Source organism: Trachinotus anak, unplaced genomic scaffold (genome assembly GCF_046630095.1).
Source record: "Trachinotus anak isolate AG129_WGS33_773 ecotype Australia unplaced genomic scaffold, CSIRO_AGI_Tana_v1 ptg000032l, whole genome shotgun sequence".
NCBI lineage: Eukaryota > Metazoa > Chordata > Actinopteri > Carangiformes > Carangidae > Trachinotus > Trachinotus anak.
Window position 1 is genome coordinate 23,042,178 of NW_027273883.1, and position 24,807 is coordinate 23,066,984.

At 40.8% G+C, this 24,807-nt stretch overlaps 2 protein-coding genes across 2 annotated transcripts in view; both read left to right on the top strand.

The window, feature by feature from the left end:
* LOC139612663 (clathrin coat assembly protein AP180) overlaps positions 1-4,202 on the top strand; it is a 42,895-nt gene extending 38,693 nt beyond the window's left edge. The window contains exon 9 of the mRNA XM_071468462.1: positions 4,000-4,202. Within this exon, the coding sequence (XP_071324563.1) occupies positions 4,000-4,065 (66 nt within the window). The 3' untranslated portion in view covers positions 4,066-4,202. The remainder of the gene's footprint in view (positions 1-3,999) is intronic.
* Positions 4,203-4,918: 716 nt separating this feature from the next.
* On the top strand, positions 4,919-23,207 carry snap91a (synaptosome associated protein 91a). The gene is made up of 19 exons (XM_071468454.1): positions 4,919-4,969; positions 5,230-5,396; positions 5,502-5,596; positions 7,245-7,259; positions 7,583-7,810; positions 9,495-9,572; positions 11,134-11,385; positions 12,748-12,831; positions 13,125-13,193; positions 13,568-13,687; positions 14,924-14,995; positions 16,461-16,706; positions 18,639-18,827; positions 18,920-18,938; positions 19,420-19,510; positions 19,683-19,778; positions 19,894-20,028; positions 20,191-20,279; positions 21,189-23,207. Exons 1-18 carry the CDS (start codon positions 4,934-4,936, stop codon positions 20,269-20,271), a joined length of 2,073 nt encoding a protein of 690 aa, XP_071324555.1. The 5' UTR covers positions 4,919-4,933; the 3' UTR covers positions 20,272-20,279; positions 21,189-23,207.
* Positions 23,208-24,807: the final 1,600 nt, after the last annotated feature.

A 24,807-nucleotide genomic window follows, 5' to 3' on the forward strand; every position in this document is an offset into this window, starting at 1 on the left:
TTTTTCACAACTATACTGCATGTCATGTGAATGTCTAAGGCAATTTTTTCTTCTGCTGTGTTCACCATGATTTCTCTCCTTTGATTAATCAGATATTCCCAAACATCTACACTATGTCCCTTGTTTAAAGAGGATACGCATATCTCACTATACCCCACGTGCACTTCCAACCTCCATGCAGCCAATGAGCTGTGGTTCTTTGGTGATTCATGGGCCCTGTGCCCCCCTTCTCTTTTCACTTCCAGAGATGCAGATTGATCATTCAGGCTGAGAGTGTGAGTAGCGAGTAGTGCACAGAGCTAGCTTTGGGGAGCAAACTTAGGGAAGGTCAACATTTGAGCTCTCTTTGAGTGCACAGACTTGAAGCACACTGCACAGATAGTGCACAGCCAGCAGACAGACATCAGGCGCTGTGATGAAGTGGGATGATGTGACTGGAAGAGCTGATCGGATAAACTGTGATATGCTGAGCAATGCTGCTGATCAGGTGGCTGTTTTTGCTGCTAAAACTCTTGAGCTAAACATAGTTTTAGTTCAACAACTGTGTAAAGGAACAGCGGACTGTTATCCTGGGACTGTGCTGCAGAGTCTCCATGACTATTAAAAGTGATTGAGGATGAGAAACCTGATTTCTCCTGTTGGTTCCTGAATCAGTCCTAGGCTTCTAAACTCTGTCCTGTTGTGGAGACTCTACAGAAAGGTTAACCTTTCACACATGGCAGTATGGATGACTTGCATGAAAAGCATGCTGTAATGCTATCTGATTAAACTCAGGTTTGTCAGGTCACTGTAGTGCTAATGTTATAAAGCAGTGCTAAATTGAACATACTGTAATGTATGACACTTTTATGGTGGATTATTATTGGATGTTAGATCTTCAGAACAATTCAAATTCATATCATAAACCATAGGTGGTTTTAGTCAAAGGCTTTGCACGCTTGAGTCAAAGCCAGCTGTCTGAATTATGTTACTACACTAGGTTTGTGTCAGCTGTTTAGTTAGTTTTCGACATTTTTGTAAATACTGATTGGCTTTTTCCTTGTGATGTAGCTAAGAAGATAAATTCCATTCTTGTGTCTGTATGTTAAATATGCAGCCAGAACAAGCAGCTGGTTAACTTAGCTTAGCTTACCTTAAGGACTAGAAATGGAGAATGAGCTAGCCTGGCTTTGTGTGAAATTTAAATAAATCCACCTACCAACACATATGAAGCTCAGTAATTAGCATGTTAATCTTGTTTATATAATCTGTAGAAAAAAACAAAATGTAAAAACAAGTATTGTAACCCATTGCTTACTGTTTCTAGCTCAATATTCATCATTCAGACAAGAGTTTTATCAGTCTTCTTACTGAACTCTTGGCAAGGAAGCAAAAGCATTTTCTCAAATGTCAAACTGTTGCTTTTGTGAGTTACTCAAGTGTTGTATTTTACTTAAGTGACCCACTTTATATCAATAACGTGCACATTCTGGGAAGCACGCAAACAACAGATACTGAAACCCCCATAGGCGGCGCTTAAACTTAAGTATTAGGTGTAAGTGAGAGTGATTGCAGTAGAGTAGTAAGAGCTTTTCCCGATAAGGCTTCCCATAATTTAATATGTCTGGCAGCAATATTATGTTCTGTTGTTATCTCTGCCTCTTTACCCATGAATTCCTTTCAGTTTGAGCTTCAGTCTTTTAAATATCACTTCAAAATACTCTTATGATGTCTTGTGTTTACTAGACATATTTGTTCTCTCACAGTCCTCAAAGATTCAAATGTTTTCATTGAAATCTCTAAAGCAGGAGAAGCATGTGAATGCTGTTAAGATGGTTTGGATTTTAGCCTGAAGCTGAGCTCAGTTTGTGGTGTTTGGGGTTAGCAGCAGTGTCATCTCATACAAAAAATGAATCAACTATGCCTGTTTGTTTTTAAGAGTAAAATTTATGGACGATTGTACAAAAAGTAAAAACAACAAATAAATACTGGGCGAGTGACTCTATTTAAGATATGCCACAATATTTGTTACTAGTAAATTAAACAGCCAAGCCTGCAGAGCTTAGAGGCCCAACCTTTAAAAATGAGATACTGTATGGGTGATTGATGAAGTCCGATTTATGCATCCAGGACAGCAAACGTTATCAATCTCCCAGAGCCCTCAAACTACAGTGGATGAATCTCAGTCTCAGCCACAGATTTCAGCTCCCATCCCTTCCAGCAAGTATTACATCAGGACAAACAAGAAAAGAATAATATTATCATCTGACTGACTCAGTAGCTGTGTTGTTATGTCATCACTCATGTCCACTTTTTTAGAAAAGTGTGTAGTTGTTGAAAACAATCAGCACATGATGGCAGTGCCAGTTACATCAGATAATCTTTCAATGATACGCCTGTTGCTGTCACATCCAAAGCATCCACACTGGCCTCCTCGGATCAGAACTATGTGTCTAAATTTTGCTGTGGCAGAGCTGTCCCAGAACAACCTTCTTTGTTCTCGGAGGACAGGCACTTGAAAGTCCCTGGATGATAAATCGTCTGCCCATCCCCCTCAGTGGCAGGACAAACTATTATCAGCCTCTCCGCCTTGTTGGTCTCTCATAGTTTTAGGGATAATAGACTAGATGGCTTTAAAAGGATAGATCCAGGAAATGGAGCAGGGAATTAAGGAAAGTGAATGAGTGACTTATTTCATTGGCTGAATTAGCTTTGACCTCTCTTAATAAGCCTGCTGGAGATTATTGTGCTATCCTTTATACTGCATGCCGGGAGGTGATAACGTCCCATTTAGCCGGGTTGAGCACGCAGCTTTCGCATCTTGACTGGCTGGAACATTGTTCTCTTCTCTCTATTGGCATGAAGATTAAACTCTTTTCTGTTATTTTTCTGTTGTCATTTTATTGTTAGTGGTTGTTTTTGTATCCTGCTTCACCCCCTTCTTGGTTTTCCATTTCCTGTGTAACAAAGTATACTAACAGCTTCCAACAAAAGATGAGTTAGTTTAGAAATGTTATTGTACACAATGTATTGGATACAAAATTATTGTATTTGCTGTTTAATTTGCTGTGAAATCGGCTAAGTTATCACTTAAAATAGGGAATATCTGATCAAAGAATATTGTACAGTAAAAGTATTGAGGTTGATACCCAGCCGCACTAGTCAGGGCATGTTAAGGTTTATTGTAGGCATTCATCACAGAAGCATATAAGAATTGATATATAATATTTTGAAGGTAGAGAAATGCCCTGTTTAGGGCCATGGTTTTTAAGGGTGTGAATTTAGGCCTAAGCATGGTTAAGTTTTGCTGACAGTAGATAATTACGCATTAAGTTTTGTAATTTGTAAGCAGTTGTTAATAACTCTATAGTTGGCATGTAAATCTAAGTGATGTCTGTACAGCAGTTTGTTGGAATCCTAAAAAGCATACTTGGACCAAGAGGTAGCGTGTCAGCTGGGAGAAGTGAGGCGTCCTTATATGAGACTGAACTACAGTTAACTTTGGAGCAGTGCGTTCAGAGATGGATGAATTGGAGATCAGAGTGCTGCCAAGTCAGTGTTGATTAGATTATTCTGTAAAACTGCACTAGGAAGGTGATTATCAGCGTGTCAGGGGAGGGACGCATGGACTTAGCAACAATCAGGATATTAGACAGCCTCTTCCCTCTTCCCTTCCCTTCAGTTCTGTGAAGTTCTTGTTTGAGATGACATTGTGACATCTACTGTACATGCACACTTCATTTGAAATATGCATTTAGCAAATAAGCAGCACAGGCTGCATGTAGTCAAGATGGTGCTTCCATTCCTGCTATCGTAATGTAACATTCAGTATTCAAAGAACTCCCACCATCTTTACAAAAGCTCTACTTGTGTCCTATTAGAATCTCTTAGTGACTCCATAATCCATAATCACAGTTTCTTTTTAACTGTGTTGTCCACTGTCTTCCAACTGTACCCATGTGTTTAAGATAGAGCTGATAAAGGTCCCTGTTGTAGTAGCCTCTGTGTCTCATTCTGCAGGCCCCGGAAAGTCTTCTGGAGTCCCTGGAGACCCACCTCAACACTCTGGAGGGGAAGAAGCCGTAAGTAGTTAAATATATCTGCAGCCTATGTGTGTTTTTTTTAAATCATTGACCAGAAGTAGCACAGAGCTTCAATAATCCTGCAGTTGCACAGTGTTACAGTTCTTGCAGTGTGGAAAACCATGTCCACTGTGATTTTGGTTCAATATTTGGGTGTCCAACATGCACCTGAGTATGTTTGGTACCTTTAGCAGTGATTTTTGTGTTTGATCTTTAATCAGTTTTAAATTAGTGACAGAATCTGCTCCATCACCTTATTATTTAGTTACTTCTCTAACGTACTTCTCCTTTGTTTTTACCCTACTCAGAGAGGATAAGTAAGTATTCTCTGCCAATAGCAGTTGGACTTGGAAATACTAATTTACCATCTTTTGTAGTAATTATTGTTTTAATTTGACTTGTTTCTGATTCTATAGAACGACATCTGAACAAGCCATTGTTTTTGTTGTATAATCAGGCCTTGTTCAAGATGCTCTTCTATAGCAAACATACACTGTTTATTTTTTTCTGTGCAAATTATATTCACATTTTGTGACATTATCCTGTGTCATTACTAACATATTTCTCTTTGTCATCATCTCAGTTCTGTTTATTTACAAAGCATTTTGAAGCATGCCATTCAAAAACACTCAGCCCTTACTTTCTGTTTGTGATGTGAAAAAGAAAAACTTTATTGAACCGGAGCTGGGGCCAAGATGCTATTACTCAGCAGTGCAGCATGGATCCATTGATTGCAGATGTTTACTAAATGGGATTGCTTTGAAATGCTGCCTGCTGGAAAATACCAAAGTGATACTTAAGCTGTCACTTTGCCTCCCATCTCAGTAGCAGCCATTATGTTTCAGCAAATACATCATTAAGCTCTGTAACTCATGTACTATCATTGGTTTTGCAGGTCACCTACTAAGGTAAGCCATGTTTCATGATAATCCTAAGGTGCAGGTAATAATAATAGTCTTTACTTATATATTTTCAGTGTCAAAACACAGTTATTTAGATCTTTACAGCAGTGCAAGAACAAGTCAGAAATGTAAATGTAAATTTTGACTTCATCCTTAACAGTTTCTGCTACAAATAGGTAGTGATTCATCAGTGAAGTCATGTGTTAAAAAGCCGTTTACATAACCGCGTTGGACTCCACATTAATGGGGGTCTTTCTCTGCGGCAGGATGTGACAGCCAACAACAGCTCGCCGGCTGCTGCTGCTGCACCAGCCAAGCCCGCACCTCCCGCTGCCGCCGGTGGGCCCCCTGCTCGCCCCGGGCCACCCGCCAAACCCCCTCCACCCTCTGTCACCCCCACTGCGCCAGCCCCCACCACCACCACAACCAGCAAGTAAGAGTCATTCAGCAGTATTACAAAGTGTTTGAACTCATGCATCAATATCAAAACCTCGGTATTAGAAACTAAATGGATCCCCCTCTCTTTCTCTGTGTGTAGTGCCCTTGATGATGGGTTCTTGTTGGATCTGGACCCAATTTCCTCCTCGTCAACAGGGGGGGCTGCAGCGACTTCCTCCCTCACTGGATGGGGAGGTGAGAACTTTCAGCAATTTGCTGTGTCTGAAATTTGTCTCTCACCATTCCTCATGTCATGGACTCTCAGTATTTTACACAATAGTAAACAGTAAGCGCTTTCTAATGCTCATATTTTGCATCATCACTGACAGGTGTCATTTTTGCATTTAGAAAATGCAGCCCATTGCACTGTGGCATTGTCAACAGAAAGTAGTCTACATGCCATGGCTGAAATGACTCCCTGGTTACTATGTAGTGCACTATATTTACTGTCCACCATTTTATTTGAGTTTTCAAATTTAGAGTGTGTATCTTCTATATTGTGGTTCCTCAAAAAATGTGTGTCCATGGCATGAACATGTTCTGCTAATCATCACACAATCCAATGCTCTACATTTTATTGATGAGAAAATACTGCAATTAATGACAATAATTATTATGTTACCAAAATCTCAGTTTACTGCTCACTATTGAGTAAGACCACTGTTTTTTCCACTGTGGAATTTGTCAGGGCATTATGGCGTGGACCAGTTTTCATTTACATCAATTTAGACACTCAAATAAAATGGCGGTAAATGTAGTGCATCTAGTAAATATGCAGTGATTGATTTACAGCGACGCCTTTCGATGTTTCCAATCTTGCAAAGCACATGTAGTTTATAATAATAACAGTGACAAATTTACCCTTTGAGTTTTTAGTAAATTGGCTTCTCATTTCTGGCTGCAAACAACTGATTTTGCATGTTGAGGTGACAACTGTCGCTCACAGACTCTTATCAGCAGTAGCTAGTTAGCTAATTTAGCTAATTTAGCTAACTAGCTAAAGATTGGCCAACCCTCTGTGGAGGTACAGTTTGTAACTGTGTCACCACAAGATCTGAGTCAACCCTGGATGTGGGTCGTGTATGCGTTATTTTACGACATTTCACCACAGCGAGAGACTGATGAGAGATGATTCTACTTACAGAAACAAATGTCAGTAAATAACGAAACATATTTAATTGAGCCAATCACATTCAAATGGACCATGCTAATGTTTTGCATGTTTCGTCCCATTAACCACAAACCCTTTCACTTTACTTTACTGTGGACCATTTTCCAAAGCATACAGAGAGCTGAGGCCACTGCAGCGTGATTTTAATACCACAGTAAAATTAATGGAAACCAACTGCTGCCTAGCAGAGGTAGGAAGAAGAAAATCAATTTAAAAACCTATGGTGTGCTTTGGATAATGGTCGGCAGTAATATTGAGTGTATACAGTCTGTTGTAAATGAGCTGATATAATCTAACTGTGGTCTTTTAGAATGACTCCACAGTCAAATAAAAGATGTCTTTACAGGACTTTGTATAGTGGTTTAAATTATCGAGCTTTTCCATTATAAAGCCGCAGTTGGTCTTTTGCAGGCCTCTGTTTATCCCCACATCTCCACTGATACACTGAACATGGCCATAGTCCAACTGTAACTTCTTTGTACCTAAATTACATTAAGGACCTTTTAGCTTAGACTTTACCACTAGTGTATGTCTGTGTTTTCCCAGCTTGTTCTGTATAATGTTGGCAACTTGCAAATGAAAGATTTCTGAATTTCATCAGGGCATCACGAAACCTTTATCCTGCACTCATTCTTTCTCACCTGTGTCTCTTTGTGTCCGTCTGTTGTGCAGATCTTTTGGCTGAGGGTGAGTATTGTGTTGACAGCACTCTGCTACACACTGAATATGAGAAATGCCTGTAGGTGTTTGACTTTTCACTGTCCAGCTTGGCTTTCTATCTGAAGTTCTCTGTCTTCGTAGTGTTTGTATAGAAAACAAACATATTTTTACCTTTAGTTTTCAAATCCTCCCTGATAATCTCTTACCACACACTAAGTCTGTATTTTTAAATTTTTCAGTCACTTTGACTCTGTTGTCTTCCTCCTATCTCCCTTCTTTCTCTTCTGTTTCTCTTCTCCTGGGGTTGTGACTGGGTCGTGGCATTTGGATTACGGCGTTTATCTACATAGCAACTCCGGCTGCCACTGATGGAGCCTCTGAAGCTCTCCTGGCGGAGGGAGAGTCTGCTGATGCTGATGCTGATGCTGATGCTGCAGCTGCTGCTGCTCCTGCAGCTGCCGTGCCCACGGCTGCCGCCGCTACCACAGCTGCTGCGGCCGCACCAGCACTCGCCCCTCTGCCTGTCTCAGCTCCTGCCACTGCCACTGCCTCAGCCACCGACATCGACCTTTTCGGAGGTCAGTGTGGTTGGAGGGTAGGATGCAGACCACGATACATGGCATGGCAGCCTGCCTGCTTGTCTGCAACAAGCCCCTCTTCATTTAGTCATTTACTGATAGGTTTCCCCTGGTGTAAAGTTGGTATACGAAAGATTTCACTATCACTCTTTAAACGTTGCATTACAACTACTAATATATTCATGAGGAAAACTCATAAGCAAAACCACAAAAAGTCTACAGGCTTTTGGCACCTACTGGCACCACAGCCCCAGTTTGTGCCTTGTGCCATTTTTTACCATCACATTTGAGTCACGGAGCTAAACATCTGGCTCTCAAAAAAATCATTTCCAGTGACTGACAAGACTCTTCTTGTCAGCTGGATGAAAAAAATGTTTTGTCTGCTGATGATAAAAAAGAAAAAACGATTTTAAACTGTTTCTCAAATTTCAGTTGTACTTCCCGATCGTCGTACATGGCTCTTTTTCTAAAACACAAGCTAAATATAGAAGAAACAACCGTATTTACTAATATAACTAATAATATAATTTTAAATTTTGGTTGAAATTGTACAAATTGAGCAAGGAGAAGTGTCATGTCTAGCTACAATCTTTGGATTTGGAGGCACAACTTGAGAAATGGGTTAAAGGTAAGAGGAAACCTTGAGGATCCTGGAATAACCTTGAGAACAACAGTAAGCGCTGTTGTGTGTTTTTCATAGAGCACTAGGTTTATATTTTTCCAAAAATGAGATGCTTAGTGCTGTGACTCAGATGTAATAGTTTTCCAGAGACCCTCACCTTTTTCTAATGCGTCCTTTACATCCTGATTTGTTACCGCCATGCACACTAATATGCTGACATAATGTCAAGCTCTCACACGCCCTGTTTTGCACTGAGCATGGAGCAAGACATTTGTCATTTGTGACACATCCCAGAAATACGAGCCAGTATAGTGGATTACTTCCTTTTTATTGAAAGCTGCACCGTTGTCACAAAAAGACCTAATGTGCTTAGACATTAACTTGTTTTAAATATTCATTAGAGAGTTTCATCATAATCCTGTGTACCTCAGTAAACTCACTGCAATGTAATTAATCTACTATTAAGACTCGCAATTTTGGGATTTGTTGCTTTTTTTTGTTCATCAGCCTTAATGATTTCCTCCCTAATGGCTTCCTAATGGTTTCATAAAGATGTCAAGATGATGAGTAGCTGGATTTTATTTTATGATATTTTGGCTTTATAATATTATACTCAGTCCTGACATTGGTAAGCATCAAGTATCTGCTGAAAACTGACTTTCTTTGTCAAAGAGAGACGTTTCCTTGTCCATCCCTGAACTTGACATTTCCCTTCTTGTCACAGAGTACAAGTAACTTGTGACAACTTTCCTCATTTCACAAGCGTGCACAGACAGTGCACTCACTGAATGCAGCACTATGCAGCCTTCCAAAACTCACCACGCGACTGATGGTACAATCAGATCGGTCACCACGGTAACCAGGCTGCATATTTCTTGTATTCTCTGCTTTATCCTGATGCTGACCTCTCATTTTTGTTCCCTGTCCATTCCATCTGTTTACTCATCCTCTGTTCTTTACATCCATGTGTCTGTCATTGTGTCGGCCCGGGTGTTACCTTTTTTTTTGTTGTTGTTTTTTTGTGTGTTTGCGTTCCGGCTGTTTTCGTCTGCAATACCCTAGATGCGTTTGCACCTTCCCCAGGAGACGGTCCTGCTGCCGTGGCTGCGGGCCCCGCTGCTGATGCATTTGGTGGATCTGGTGGGTGACAAAACAGCTTTTTGTGCGAGTTTGTGTGTGAATGTATGGATGTGTGTATGTGAATATGAAAGCCTTGCTTTTATTATATCGACGCTGCTTCTGCTTCCATAGGAGACAGTAGAACAAACATGTGCCCTGAGGGCCTACTGTCTCAGCCCAAATCCTGCTGTAATGCCCCAGTCATGGACCCTCTCCTCCCTCATCTCGACTACCCTGCTCCTCCTAATATTCACTCAGTGAATACTGCAGTAAAAAGCACAGTGCAGCTATTTATTGTACTGTAGTCCAGGAATGAGCAGCACTTAACCTAACCCTGGTACTACCTGATGGTGATGATTATACTAATCATCACTGAGCCTTTATTCTTTTTCTTTCTTTCTTTCTTTCTTTCTTTTTTTTTTTAATAACTCCATTTAGTTTCTCTCTTTGGCCAACTATGTACAGCGGGACAGTGACTGGAGTGATCCATGCAGTGTCCATGCTAAATGAATCAAAAGTATTTCTTTTCTCACTGCATTTTGAGAGCCCTAGTTTGGGATTAATATATAAACTGCAGCAACATTTATTCTGCGCCCACACTCAACCTCCTGTATTGATCTGTGTGACACACCGGGTTTTGAGAACTTATCAGTTCTATTCAAATGTGCTTTATTGGCCTGACAGTTAAAAAAAAATATTGCCAAAGCATCAAAATACAATTTCCAAAAACACTAAATACAAAATGCAACAAACAACACACAGAGCGATGTGCGAGCATGCGTGCGTGTGTGTCTAAGTCAGTCACTGTCCCACAGGTTTGGGCATATTTGTATATATAGGGCAGAAGATATGCTATGTCCTCCTAAATACTTTAATTTTGAGGCACCATTTAGTTCATTTAAACTTGTGAATACAGAACTGAATTAGTTAAAGTAAATGTTCCTTATCAAACCTTTCCCATTGGTCAGTATAGTTTTTTCAGTAATGAGAATATAGGCTCTTAAATTCTCCATGAGTCCCATGGTACATCTCCAGTGTTTCATGTTATCTCTGCCTTTTTTTGATTTCATACATTGTCAAACTTTTTGGTAAAAGTCCCTGTTGGCAGTTGAACCAAGCAGAAAACAGTGTCTTTAATCACCTTCAATATGTGCAAGATCCTTGATAGTTTTCTTGTTTTAATAAAAACAGTGTTGCTAAACCTCGTCTAAACTAAATGTTTGTACTTGTCACATAGCAAACAATGTACAAAGAGACACAGATGATTCTCATCAGTTATTCTCATAAGACTAATTGTAGACTAACCAGTAATTATTCTACACGACCAACGGTACAGTCAGTGATTAGTTACTTTGTCCCTCACTGTCTGTTGTGGCTTGTGGGTGCAGCACTGAAGTTAATGAGTGACCGTGTGCATGGTTTGCTTTCTTTGTGCCTAACCCTGAGCTTCAGAGCCTCACAAATATGCTTTTTACAGTGTTTTTCGTTTTAACCAACCCTCAATCCCCTTCCTCATCCACCGACCACCCCTTTCCCTTCTTCTCTAATCATACCCCCCTCCCCCCTGCTGCTCCTCCTGAAGACCCCTTCGCTACGACGGAGGGGAGCGCGGAAATTGCTCCAGAGCTGGACCTGTTTGCTATGAGGCCCGCCGACACGGGGGCTGCTGCCACCATCACCCCTCCCACCTCTAGTGAGGCGCCGACCATCGTCGCCCCCATCGCTGCCCCCGCTGCCCCCACCCCTTCTTCCACCACCACCACTACCACCACAACCACCACCGACACCACCACCACAGAGTCTGCAGCCGCCCCGACTCTAGATATCTTTGGTGGTAAAGTCCTCTCGCTCTCATTATGCCTCTCACTGCATTGCCCTGCATTATGACACTGATGATGAAAATGCTGAAGGTTTTGATGATGATGACTGTGTTGCTCTTGCTAGTGATGATGATATTGGTAGTGAAAACGATAACAATTTGCCCAGACCCTACATTTCAGATTTGTTTTTCAATTTTCCATGATGCCCCCCCTTCAGATACTTAAACAAGTTAATCAAGCATCTTGGCCTCCTCTGCAACAGAAACTATTTAGATATAAAAACAAAATTCATAATGAAGGCCGCTGTGTCTGCTGCTTTAAATGCTAATCTGTTAATTATCCATTGTTTGGACAACAAAGAATTCAAGGGACTGATATGAATATATCTCTCTATTACCAGAGGTGGCTCAACTTGTTTTGATTATTAACCTAATACTAACAGATAGTCTGCCAACAGAGAAGAAATTTGTTTTCTTCTCCTGCCTGTGACCAGTGTTTTAGGTACTGACGGCTGAGAATGCTCGATTGTAATGTTTGCACTTTGGTTAAAAGGGAATGTTGCTCAATTTCAAAATTCAGATGTACTATGGGTTTTTTCTTGGTGCTCAGGTTTGACCACACAGTCTAGGAGACATGCAGGTTAGGTGAGTTGGTGAGTCCAGATCGCCAATATAAAACTATATAATGTGCACTGGGATGGGATCCAACCCCTGTGACTCTGCACAGAATTAGTGTGCATAGATAATGGATGGAAGGATGGACAGACATAAGCTGTTCCTATGATGTGGAAAAGAGTTGCCACAGTCGGTCCATCACTTTGGTCCAGACTTGAACCATCTCAGCAACTAGTGGATGGATTGACATGAAATTTGTAGACATTCGTGGGACCCACAGGATGAATCCTACTGACAGTAGTGGTGCAACTAACAGGTGAAAGCTTTCACTTTGTGAACGAGTGTGACATCTATTACACTGATGCAAAATTTTCCCCAGATATTCATGATCTCCTGATGATGGATCCTACTGTCTTTAGGGATCCCCTGATGTTTCCTCCAGCTCTAGAAAGCACAGGACACAGGCTTTAATCTGTGATTTGGGAATCGGACAATCTACATTGATTTCTGGTCACTCGCTTAAAACTGACTAATGCAAATAGGGAATTAGATGATTGTGTTTATGCTGAAATTTGGCAATATTCCCTTTTAACTTTTGCCCTGTTTCATTTTGCATTGCACTGAAAAGATACACAGCAACTTACTCGATTAATGATCCAAATATATGCTCTCTCTGCTTTCCCTTCATCTCTCTCTTCTTAACTCGTCATGCACTGGACTTAAACTCTGAATGTACATATGATTGTGTGTCCTTGTTCTTAGATATGTTTGATTCTATGCCTGAGCAAAGCCCCACCACAGAATCCAAAGCTGCTACCACTCCTAGCGTAGACCTTTTTGGTGCAGGTACAGGAGCTGATATCCATTTCTCTGTGTGGAACCTCTTTCATCTCTTCTGGTTTCCATACGTCCACTCCTCTGTCAACTGTTTTTTTTCCCCCACATCTTGGTTTGTCCCCCATAGTGGTATGAGAACTGTGCATGTATCCACTTGTTCAGTCTTGGATTGTCGTGGTTGTAGCTGCTTTCTATCTACGCTGTGTCTTTCTATCTGCCACGCTAATGCTTTTCTTTGCTCCCCAACCTCCATGGTTTCCTTCTTTCTCGTATTCTGCCTCTCGCTTGCATTGGTAAATTAGACCTTCCTGCTGTTTCACGCGGGCCCTCTCCTTTGCCCGAGCCGGCTCCGGCTGGAGACATTGTAACGGGTGAGTTAAGATGCTTTACCTTTACTGCATCACTGTCTCCCTTCCTTTTTTTCCTGAAGAGTGCAGCCAGATGACAAACTCAACCTAAGATTAATTTTTTTTGCATGGTGCTGGTGTTTGCATGCACATGCACACCAGTCCTATACTTCCAAATTGTGCACGCTTCAAGGATGTGGACACACAGTTAAGATGCAGGGATGCTTGCTTCCTTCTCCTGCTTCTTCTCCTCTTCCTGCTGGAGCCTTTTAGACCAAGCATAATAACAGTGCATGAGCTGAGCCCTCTCTCCTTGGAAATAAAGGAGTCACTGACAAATGCACTCCTTCAGATCTGAGAGTAATTGAATCCCTTTGTGCTTCTGTCTCTCTGTTTAGACTCGTTTACATCTCCAGCTCCTGCCGCCACTCCTGCTGCCGCTGCTCCTCCTGCAGCTCCAGCCCCAGAGGCCTCGTCTCCACCCAAAGCAGAGCCGGCACCAGTCATTGACCTGCTGGGTACTGTGCCCCACAGTGCACAAATACACACACACATTCGCACATCTTTGAAACAACATATGCTGTATACAATATGTATGTTTGTGCATTTTATAATTTAACTTCTCTCTTCCCTCTGGCTGTTTTTATCACAGCTGAGTTGTTACAGTAAGTTCTGAGACAATTTTTTTACCAGTGAGGCCGATACCGCCTCGATGTGGTGATAGGCTTTAGGTGTAGGTTTTTGAATAAGACTGTAGACGGATCATAGATACAGAACAGACAATAGTTGGATGTAGACTCCAGTTACATTCCCAAAATAATTTTTACACCCTGTGTTTGTGTATGTCTCTATTGTCAGTTCACTTTAATGCTCGACATTTAGCCGACCCATTGCACTAAAATCTGGGGTGTCAATCTTTTCATGTGGATTCACTTTGAGTTTAGTGCTAAATAGTAAATGTTAAACCCTTTTTTATACCTTTTTACACCAAAATTAGCAGGTAAACGCAGGTTTTTTCAACACGGGTGAACCCTTTAAAAAAGGCAATAGACTTCTTTCACACTGACAGGCGAGTTTGCCTTTCTGCTTTTGGGACTGAGATTGAGGACACAGACACACAACTGCAGGGAGCAATGTCATCGCTTGCAGTTACAGAGCACACACACACAGACACAGTCAAAGATTCAAAGAGTGAGCCGCTAGCTGCCATGCAGACCGGTAAAATGGATCTGTTGCGTCTCCTCCCTGGGTCGGGGCTCCTGTGTATCCAGGCTGCTGTGTGCTACTTTACATAACACTTACGCTTACGCTAAGACCCACAACATCTTTGTGTTGTGTGTCTGTGTCCTCTCAGTCTGAATAGAAAGGCAAACTTGTCTGTCAGTATGAAAGGAGTCAATCACCTTTTTCTTTTTTTCTCTTTTTTTTGCAAGTTTAGCCTTGTTGTGAAAACCTGCTTCTAAGTGCCAATTTTGGTGTAAAAGGGTATTAGGGTTAATATTCAATCAAAAGAGGCTTCCATAGTCCTATTATTACTGAAGTTCATTCTTCCTCAACATCTTCACTTTTATTTCAGTTGTAGTTTTGCTGTATGAAGATATTCTGGGTGTATGTATTCAACGTAGTAGTCAGTGTTATCTGTCTCACTGTCTCCTACTCCCCCCACCATGTCTCAGTGCGTGGTCCAGGGCTGACCTCTCACCCCTTTCTGCCCTTCATGCTGCGTTGTTGTGGATAATTGGACAACCCTGCAGACTCCTTCAGCGGTCCTGTGGAGGAAACGCAGAGCTCTGCTCCTGGAGGGCCGGGAGACGACTTACTGGGAGGTGAGACTCCTCTGACTCTCACTTTTTAGAGTTACATTAAAGTATTTTATGCAAATTAGGGTTAAATAAGAGAGGCTGAATGGACCAGCAAATTTTGATGAAATGTTGGCAGTCCAGCAAAAAGTTTTTACGTTGGCAAATAACTGTTGGAAATGTTTTATGCTGACTCAGAAATTATGCAGTAAGTAATGATGGAGACGCATTTGTCAAATTAGTAATGATGCAGCCTTGGCAGGACTGGTGGAAATAATTACACAGCAGTTCCAAAGTGGCTTTAGACTCATTTTGAAATGTCTGCCCAGCACATCCTCGTGATGTCATAGCCAAATCAGATTTTCGTCACTGTTGTCTGGCCAAAAGCGTCTCTGATTTTAACTCTTTTTTATCTTTGAAAGTTTAAATGTAGGGCCAACCTTGTCACCATGCACTGTATGTAGCTTCAGTATTACGTTGCAATTGTACATTACATTGAAACCAGAACCGTATACATGTTACTGTAAAATACAAAAAAAAAACGCTACAACAATGGAGAACTACTCTAAAACAAGTCAAAATACTGCATTCAAAAGTAAAAGTACCAAAGTATTATTACTGAAATGTGCTGAAAGTATCCAGTAAAAGTGCTTGTGCTGCAGAAAAATGTTCCCTGACTGATCTATGGCATTATTAGATTACAAAGACACAGTATTTCATCATTGCAGCTGTAGTGGCAGTAGTCTTAACTATATTATATAGGGCCACAAGATCAAGCTTAGGGCTCATAAGTTGGTTGATAGTTGAAATAATAAAAAAAGTTCTGCTCCATTTGTTGGACTTTTCTAGACTCTTTTGTGAAATATTGGATAATTTGAGCCTCATGTGCTTATGTGAATTAAATCATCTGAGCAGTTCAGAGGGAAACTCCCTCAAAGACATCTGAAATGTGACAAGGGGCAACTACACACTGCTTTTAAGTAAGAGGGCTTTAAAAGTGTAGTATACTTTACAAGATGATTAAGTTTTTAGTGTTTAGTGTAAAGCATAAAATGCATATACATACTTGAGTACATTACAAGTACTTCAAAATTCATTCACCGCTGATGGAGATGTATGATCCTTATGTTGTAAAATGTATCTTATTTGTAATCACATTTGTTTCATCTGACACATCATACAGATTTCCATCTCTTTTCTTGTCTTGCTGTGTTTACCGTGATTATTTTTAATAGGACATAGTGTTGTAGCTGCTTGAGTAATTTGCTTTATTATCATCTCTATGCTGCTACTGTCTGCTGCAGCAGTAATCAGCATTTCCCCAGATGGATAACCAAAATTTCATTTTGCTTGTAAGATGTCTCATGTGCCTTCTGTTGTGTCAGTAATCATATTTAATGTGCGTTTGTCATGGAATTAGGGCGACTCTGATATGAAACAGTACTACTTGCATCTTTCTTACCTAATGTTTCCTGACTGTTAAATCCCTCAGGGCTGATGTCCCCCACCCTGGCCCCCACTGCCGCCCCAGCTCTGGCTCCCTTGGCTCCAGCTCCAGCTCCAGCTCTGGTGCAGAATGACCTCTTGGAGTCGGGCTTTGACGCTCTGGGTTCCCTACCCTGTCCAACACCACCAGTACCTGCTGCAGTTGCAGCAGTACCAATAGTGCCAGCTCTAGCAGCAGCAGCAGAACCTGCGAGCACCATGCCAGCGCCCTCTGGTGGCTTTGACGCTTCAAGTAAGTGGACCATGTGTTGTAAAAGAAGATTTCTTGTCCTTTTTTGCTTCATTTCAATAATGTGTTTCATTATCATGCCTTATGATATGTGAAATATTAGAAAATTGCAAAGCATCTTTTGCTCATATTTGCACAGGTCTTCTGCTTGATGTGCATTAACCTGCTCCGCCTTATTAAACCCGTACTATCTAACGATGCGTCTCTTCCTGCTGAGAGCTTGACGACTGCATGACTGACACACTGACGTGCTGCTGTCACTGTCCTGATGTAAAACTGTTCTTTTTGCTGACTGCTTAACTCCTCAGTGCTGCTCCCTCTCTTGCAATGATTTTTCTTTTTCTTTCTCTCACTCCCTTCTCTTTCACTTTCACAAATGCTTTGCTTTCTCCACCTCCTGCTCATCCACACCCTTGCTCCACAATCTTTCTTTTTTTCTGCATTTTTTTATTTTTTCTTTCTGCCCCATACCTTTACTGTACTGCTTCATTTCTTTTTATCTCCCTTTCCACCCCTGTTCACACCCCCTCCACTCTGCTGGGTCATTGTTTGCTTCTTCTAATCTGTAATTGGTGAGTTCAACCCCGCAGTTCATTGCAGCATGTGCAGTTTGGATACTACTCCTCTTCTGCGTCGTTAAACGATGTGTCTGTTTTGGCATGTTGCAAAATGACTCCTGCATGAGACACAACCTACTGTTGTTCATGTTTGTACAATGCATCTTTATTTTCCTCTGTCATTTAAAGCAGTGTCTCTTAAAGGTAACCACATGCCATCAAGGCCCGAGTCTGTCTGCAGTGGAGTCTGCAGGTTTTCATTCCAACCCTGAAGGGCTACAGCAACACCTTTCACTCATATACTTTTCCAAGTGGCCCATTAAATAGCATCACATTGTTGTGAAAGTTTTTCCTCTTTGGTTACTGCAGATATTAGAATCAAGACAACTGAGGAGTCCTTCACAATGTCCATCACTTGAACTCACTTTAAGACAATGGCAAAATCCATATAGATAAGCAGCATCATGCAAACAACATACACATACACAAATAAAGGCTATAGGCTTTCACCAGGGAAAAATCCACCAATCAGAAGATGCCAGTAACACCTTCCCTTACACATGCAAATGACGGTCAGTGAGCTCCTGAAATACAAAAACAAACATGATACTGAGCTCTTACAATTGTAAACATATATAATAAATATGCCAATATTCAGATTATACATCAGGGCCCTCTGTGGATATTAGATAAGATTTTTTGTAACTCATTATTAAATCACATTTTCCTGATGAACGTCTAAGAACCGAAACATCTTAATACAGTGAGTTGACGTGATGGACTGTAGGCGGGAGTCTTTGTTTTGTTTTTTCAGTTTAAGAGGTTTTGATCCCACACACTTGTCACTTGACTTTTTTGTGTGTCAGAAATGGATTTAATATTTATAAGATTTACTTTAAATAATTCTACCTTTGCAGGTAGTGTTAATCAGAGGCTCAAAGTTCTGCTTCCCTGGTTCTAGTTTTAAAACTTTTCAGTGGTGGTGATTCACAACCAGGGGTGCTTGGGGGAAATTTCTGCAGTTAGTTGGAATGAAAACCTGCAAAGACTTTGTCCTTGATGACACCTGGTTCAAAACCAGTGCTTTATTCCACTGTTTAAGTTCCTATGATGTGATTAGGTAAACTGACAGAGCAACCAGCCACCTGAGTGCAGTTGCTGTAGTTGTATCCCTTTGAATGCTCAAACATGTTTACAGTCCTGCATTGTGCATGCGATGCACAGATGACTACAGATGCTGTCACAGCTGGATTGTCCCCCTCACCGTACCGTCTGGTCTAACTCCTGCCCTCTGCCTGTGTTGTAATAAGATCAGAGATTTGCAGGTTTGTAATCTGTTGTTTCTCTCATGTCCCGCCAATCCCACCTTCTCCCCAAGTGTTTGATGGATTAGGCGACTTGCTGATGCCCGCCATAACGCCCCAGAGCACAGGGGGCAGCACTGCTGGAAGCACAGCTGGAAGCATGGGAACTCCAATCGCAGCAGGGGGCATTGCAGCTGCTCCCCCTTCCACCCCAAAAACCATCGGAGGAGATCTGGACTCGTCACTGGCCAACCTGGTTGGAGGTAGAGAACAGGGTTTTTTTTCCTGGGCATTTCTGACTCTAATAAATACTTTATAGAAAGTTAACCTTTTCTTCTTTCTTCCTTCTCTTCAGACCTTGGAGTAAAGAAGAAGTAAGTGTGTGTTTAAACATAATATTGTATGTGTGATAATGGTGTATATAAGATCGCCTTTATTAGTCCCACATTATTAGTATATATGGTTCCTGTGGAGCTGAATTGTTTATGGATTTGTAAAAGAGGAAATGAGATCAGTGGTTTTGAAAATAAAAGTCTAAGGCTAGGTTGAAACATAATGCCTTCGATTTTTGAGAAACTGTTGCACAAGATTTTATCATATCAGCGGCTTACTTTGAGTTTGCATCTCTCCTGAATGTTTTAGTCTTATTAAATCATAACCACTGAATTATTGAGTCATCTGGAAGTTTTCTAAGAGCAGAACTTCACATTAAAACTGTAATGAATGTTACAGCCGCAGTTTGAATCGTTAGGATTTCATGGGGGTAAAGTTTGAGTCTTATTTGGACACAAATGTCAGTAAAGTCCTGGGTTTTGGACAGAGTCTCAGGTATATCCTGTGTTTGATCTGTTCTAGGGACCCACAGAGTGAGAAGAAGCTGACAGGAGGCGCCAACTGGATGCCACAGGTGGCCCCCACGAGCTGGGCTACACCTGGAGCCCCCATGGTAAGAGCAGCATGGACTCGCCCACCACCAGGTCACACTCAGTTCAGTAGCAGTTAATGTAACCTACCTGTAATTACGCAAATATTTTCAGAACCTCTGAGCTGTGTGATTTGTGACCAAGGTTTTAAGAATATACAAGTTGTGCTGGTGTGATCACTGTCTGTCCCTTTAGGCTGGTGCTGCCCCTGGAGCTCCTGGGGCACCAGGAGTTGCTCCACCTAGTGGAGCCATGGTGCCACCAATGAGTGCACAGCCTGGCTTTGGCATGGTGAGCTTTATCGAACTCACAGTGAAGTCTTTCATGTACAAGTATATATGTATTTCAATTAGATAACATCTAGATAATCATGACGATTGATACTGTGTTCTCCCTGTCTTACCAGACTTCAGCTGGAGGGCCTGGAGCTCCCATGATGCAACCCATGATGGGACAGCCAATGATGGGACAGCCCATGATGAGACCTCCATTCACAGGAGTGGCTGGAGCTGCACCTGGAGCTGCTGCACCAGGGGCACCGGTAACAGACCACACACACTGAAGCCCTCAGTTAACAATAAATTCATATCAGAAAGATTGATGTTAATGTAAAAAGATGCAGTAACAGATTTGTGTAGACACGTTTTGCCACCACTGCACATCTGGTCAGTTTATCATGAAGCTCTGCTTCTCCCTGTTTCAGCTTTCTCCAGGACCTGCAAGCCAGAGTCCCAAGAAGCCCAAGGACCCTCTGGCCGAACTCGATCTCAAGGACTTCTTATAACGCTCCAGGTGGGTTTTCAGATACAGCACAGTATGTACAATAACGACCTCTGGACGACTTTGATACATTCTCTTTGTGGTGGTTGATACATCACTAGCTGCTACATGACTTGATGTATTTGATCAAATGGTTTATTTCTGGTGATAACAGAGACTTGAGGTTTTCTGATTCAGACTATTTTTATTTTTTGCCACAATAATGTTTAAATTACAGATGTAGAGACTCGTTTCCAAGACCTACAGATTTGTTTTGATACTTGAGAAATGACTTTAGTGTAAATAAAAAAATAATCACTATGTTTAATGTAATATATAAATAATAATTAAGGGGGGTGGGGTTTTTTTGTGTTGAAAGATGTCGGCATTCCTTCATAGCTACTCTAATACCAAGTATAGTACCTGCAGAGGGAGCTGGTGACCTATGTTTCCAACTTACTCTGGTTTTGCTTTCAACAGTTGTGATATTTTATACAATGTGTGCTCTTCCTCCAAGAAAAAAGTATGAACCTCCTACTTTTGGATGGATATTGATATGGATATTTTTGGTAGTAAAACCTACATTGGGTTCCATTGTTCCATTTGGCTTCTTTTCAATCCCAAAAAAAATATGTTAAGTAATTTTTTGTTATTTTAGTGCACTTCCTAGCACACTTAGCATTTAATTGAATAGTCTCAGAATTGAGATTAGGTTGTTCATCAGCTACTCATCATTGCTGTTTAAGGGCACATGTGGAGTGTACTGAAGTGGTTGAACCAAAATCACCACTTTGCAATCGACCTGTCATTCTGTAGTATAAGCAAGACAAGAATATAATGAAGTTGTCTTTAAATCTAATCTTTAAATCTTTGAATCGTGACCCACACGAACCAAGACTCAAGACTCTTAAGCTGAAATGTTGTTTATGTCCTGTCTTCCAGCTGCTTCCTGGAACAGGGCCTTCTCACCTTTTACCTGGTGTCTGTCAACATCTCAGGATGCCAGCGACGCTCAGCTAGTCAACCTTATAAGTCTCTTTTCTCCACCCCGTCCATCAGCACCCCGCCCTTCTCCTGTGTGATGTTGTAGCACAAACTGTGAAAGTGAACCATAGCGGATTATATATAAATATAAGAGGAAAAAAAAATACAAGCGTGTGCTTCTGTAGATGTACCAATCTTTTGTCTAAACAAAACCACACAAAACCCTGAAAAAAAAGGTCCACAAAATTAAGTGAGAGAAAATGAAGGCGTATGTGTTTAGACTTCTTTCTAGTGTTGAGTTGAATGATGGATGTGCTTTGGTGTCTTAAGCTCCACCTACCACCCCATATTTTTGTCCCCACCTCCTTTTAAAGGGGGAGGAGCTCTTCTTTGTCCCACTCTGACTGGATACGAGTGGTAAACCAAGTCCCAGTAGATTTTCAGAGAAACATGTGGTGTGTTGTTTACAGAAAGGTCCTCTTTGCTGTACATAGATTTCTCTGCCGAGGATTTCGTCTCTATTCTGTATGTCTGTTGAAGAGAAATATAAATGTGAATCTGACATGAAATTGTAAGAAGTTGTGTGAGTAACCTCTATTTCCCGTCATCATTTGAAAGTATTTGGAAACAAATATGAATACCGCTATATAATTAATATACTGTATATTATGAAACAACTTCTATGGGCATCTGAATCATACCAGACCAGCAAGGGATCCTTTTAGTTTGTTTCTTTTTGTACTTGTTGCTCATTTTTCTATGTTTTGTTTTTTTGTCTTATTTATATGTTCTGTTTCTTTTAGAATAATCCTCCAGACTGCTCTTGATATTTGCTGGCATTGCAATTAAAAAACATATCTTTCAACTTACTTCCAGAGAAAACGCTTTACTTATTCATCATAAAGGTGAACTCAAACTGCTCACTCCTTCAGTGTAACTGTTCCCTTCTGACTGACCCTTCTTGTGTGGGTATGTCTTTCGCTTGTGTTTTCATTATAATTTATAAAGACTAGGTCAGTATGGTTAATTTTGTATTTAATAATATATTCCTTTGCCATACCAAACTCTATGTTTAGACAGGTCAAATAAAATGTTTTAAATGGAAACTGGGCAAAAGATTTCATTGAATAGCAGACAACCAACATGTTAATCCAGCAGTAGGGACCAGAAAATGCCATCAAAAAGAGAGATTAAAGGTACCCAATTGACTTTTTTTTTTTAAACAAAAAAAAGTTGTTTGCGTCCACTGTTCCGTGCATTTACTTCCTCATAAAAAATTTGAAAAGCTGTTTCTTTTGAAACCTAAATTGTTTGTTTGTAAACAATTTAGGTTTGTGCTACTAGTGGTCAAAAGCTCCACAGGGTACCTTTAATCTCCATGTTACCAACAATTTGCACCCATTGTTAGACAACATGAACCAACTCACCAAGTGTATGAGATTTGAAAAAAAAAAAAAAAAAAAGATTTAATTACTGTCTGAACATGATGTTTTAAAAATAGCATATTTGATCATTGCTGACCTTTGACCCATTGTCAGTAATACTGTATGTGGCCACATGGGAGGAGTTTGTAAAGACACCCACAGGAGGTCATCATTGAATCTTGTAGCCCTGATCTTGTTCCCCACAAGCATCTTTACACAAAGTACTTGTGTTGCTGCTGGTTTACATTGGAATTTGTATGTTCTAGTGTTGACATTCATTTGGACAGCTGTATAATGTTAGTCCCCAGTCCTGTGTTATAAATTACAGACAGTTATAAAGCTTACTCTGTGTATCATTTTAGTGAACTGTGTAAACAATTGGTTGTGAGGATCAGACGAGATTCAGAGAAAATAATGGGAGATTATTGACATTTTTCATGACTGAGTTAATAAAATTGTATTTTTGTTTAGTTGTAAATTTATTTTATTTACGATGGCCCTCCTCAGTGCATGTAAGCCCTTTGAGATGCAATAAATTCAATGGCGGATTGAACTGCCCATGAATCATTTTCTTTTTTCCTACAGTACATGGTTGATATGTCTATTTCATTAGCTTCAGTTCCACCTCATCAACAGTACCACCTGCATATGTTTTACTGATCAGTAATGCTGGATTATCAACTTGAAAAGCTAGTGCCCTAGTAGCACAGACCCTCTGGAGCCCTAAAAGCCCCAGGTTCATTATTTGTCAATAGTTTTTTTTTTGGTAATTTGGACAACTTAAAATCTGTTAGGGAATCTGCACAACCAAGCAGCCTTCAGTACTGATCACTAATGCAAGTCCTGCAATGTTACTTAATCCTTTGGTTCCAGTTTTTAAAGGAGCTCGATATTGATATAGCAATAAATTGTGATGTACTCCTTGCAGTTACCCCTGCTGTTTTGAAAGTCACATCACCTATGTTGCATAAAGCCAATAGGTGGCAGCAAAGATACAAACAGCACATCTCAATTCAAAACAAACATGGATTAAAACAGCTGCAAAACTAAAGGCAAAGATACGGGAGAATTTTAGATTCTTGCAAACACTGGGAAGACGGGAATTGGACATGACATTGCACATTGGACATACTGCAGCAACACGACTAATGGCTGCCTTCACATGACAACACACCATGCTGATCAGCTGCTGCTTCACAGGGCCTTCTGTCAATCACACAGTAGCCCCGCCCTAATGATACCCTGCTTTATCGTCTGTTTTCATTTAAATTGAACATCATGCTGCTTTGAGGAAGACTTGAAACCATAAACTCTTCAGGAAAACATTTACTGAGGTAATAAATCCAGTGAGAAGTAGGTTAATTTTTCCATAGACTTCAATACAATGAGACTTTCTTTTGCAACCAGTGGAGTCGCCCCCTGATGGTCATTAGATAAAATGTAGGTTTAAGGCACTTCTGCAATGGCTTCACTTTCAGACCCGGAGTCTACGCCCATTTTAATATACAGTGTATGGACGAAGCCCATCAAACATGAGATGACCATGGTCCGTCTCCATCCAGAATATGGTGGGTGCTACAGGCATGAAGCAAAGCACTTTAAAGTTTCACACCAGTAGAAATGCTAATGCGACTAAGACCACTGGAATACTTTGGACACTTAAAGGGATAGTTCGGGTTATTTGATGTGGGGTTGTGTGAGGTAGTCATTCATAGTCAGTGTATTAATGTACACTTCATTTAGAATATTTTCAGTGCTTTATCTTCCCATCAAATCAGCACTTTCCTTTGGTACTACATTTTCTCAACTGCGTGAGCACCGTATTCCTGTGTACCTACACACCTATGGTGTGCACTGTATTATGCTGCAGCCCCAAGTCACCTGAATGAATCAGAAAGAGCTAAGCTTTACTTTGTTTTGGCAGGAAGATAAAGTGCTGAAAATATTCTAAATGAAGCGTACATTTCAACAGATATTGGATTGTGTCAGGAGGCATCTTTCTATAGTGTCTAAAACATGTTTTTTTCTGCAGCACAGCAGCACATCGCTCCACTAAACTGGCAGTGTGCTGATATGACTCTACTGCAGGTAATACATTGACTATGCATGACTATCTCACACAACCCAACATCAAATAACCCGAACTATCACTT

Excerpts from the sequence above, each read along its gene's own strand:
- snap91a (XM_071468454.1), top strand. The coding sequence starts at position 4,934 with ATGTACTATCATTGGTTTTGCAGGTCACCTACTAAG. Across the intron at positions 9,573-11,133 it reads TGATGCATTTGGTGGATCTG|ACCCCTTCGCTACGACGGAG; the intron begins GTGGGTGACAAA and ends CTCCTCCTGAAG. Across the intron at positions 16,707-18,638 it reads TGGTGGCTTTGACGCTTCAA|TGTTTGATGGATTAGGCGAC; the intron begins GTAAGTGGACCA and ends CTTCTCCCCAAG.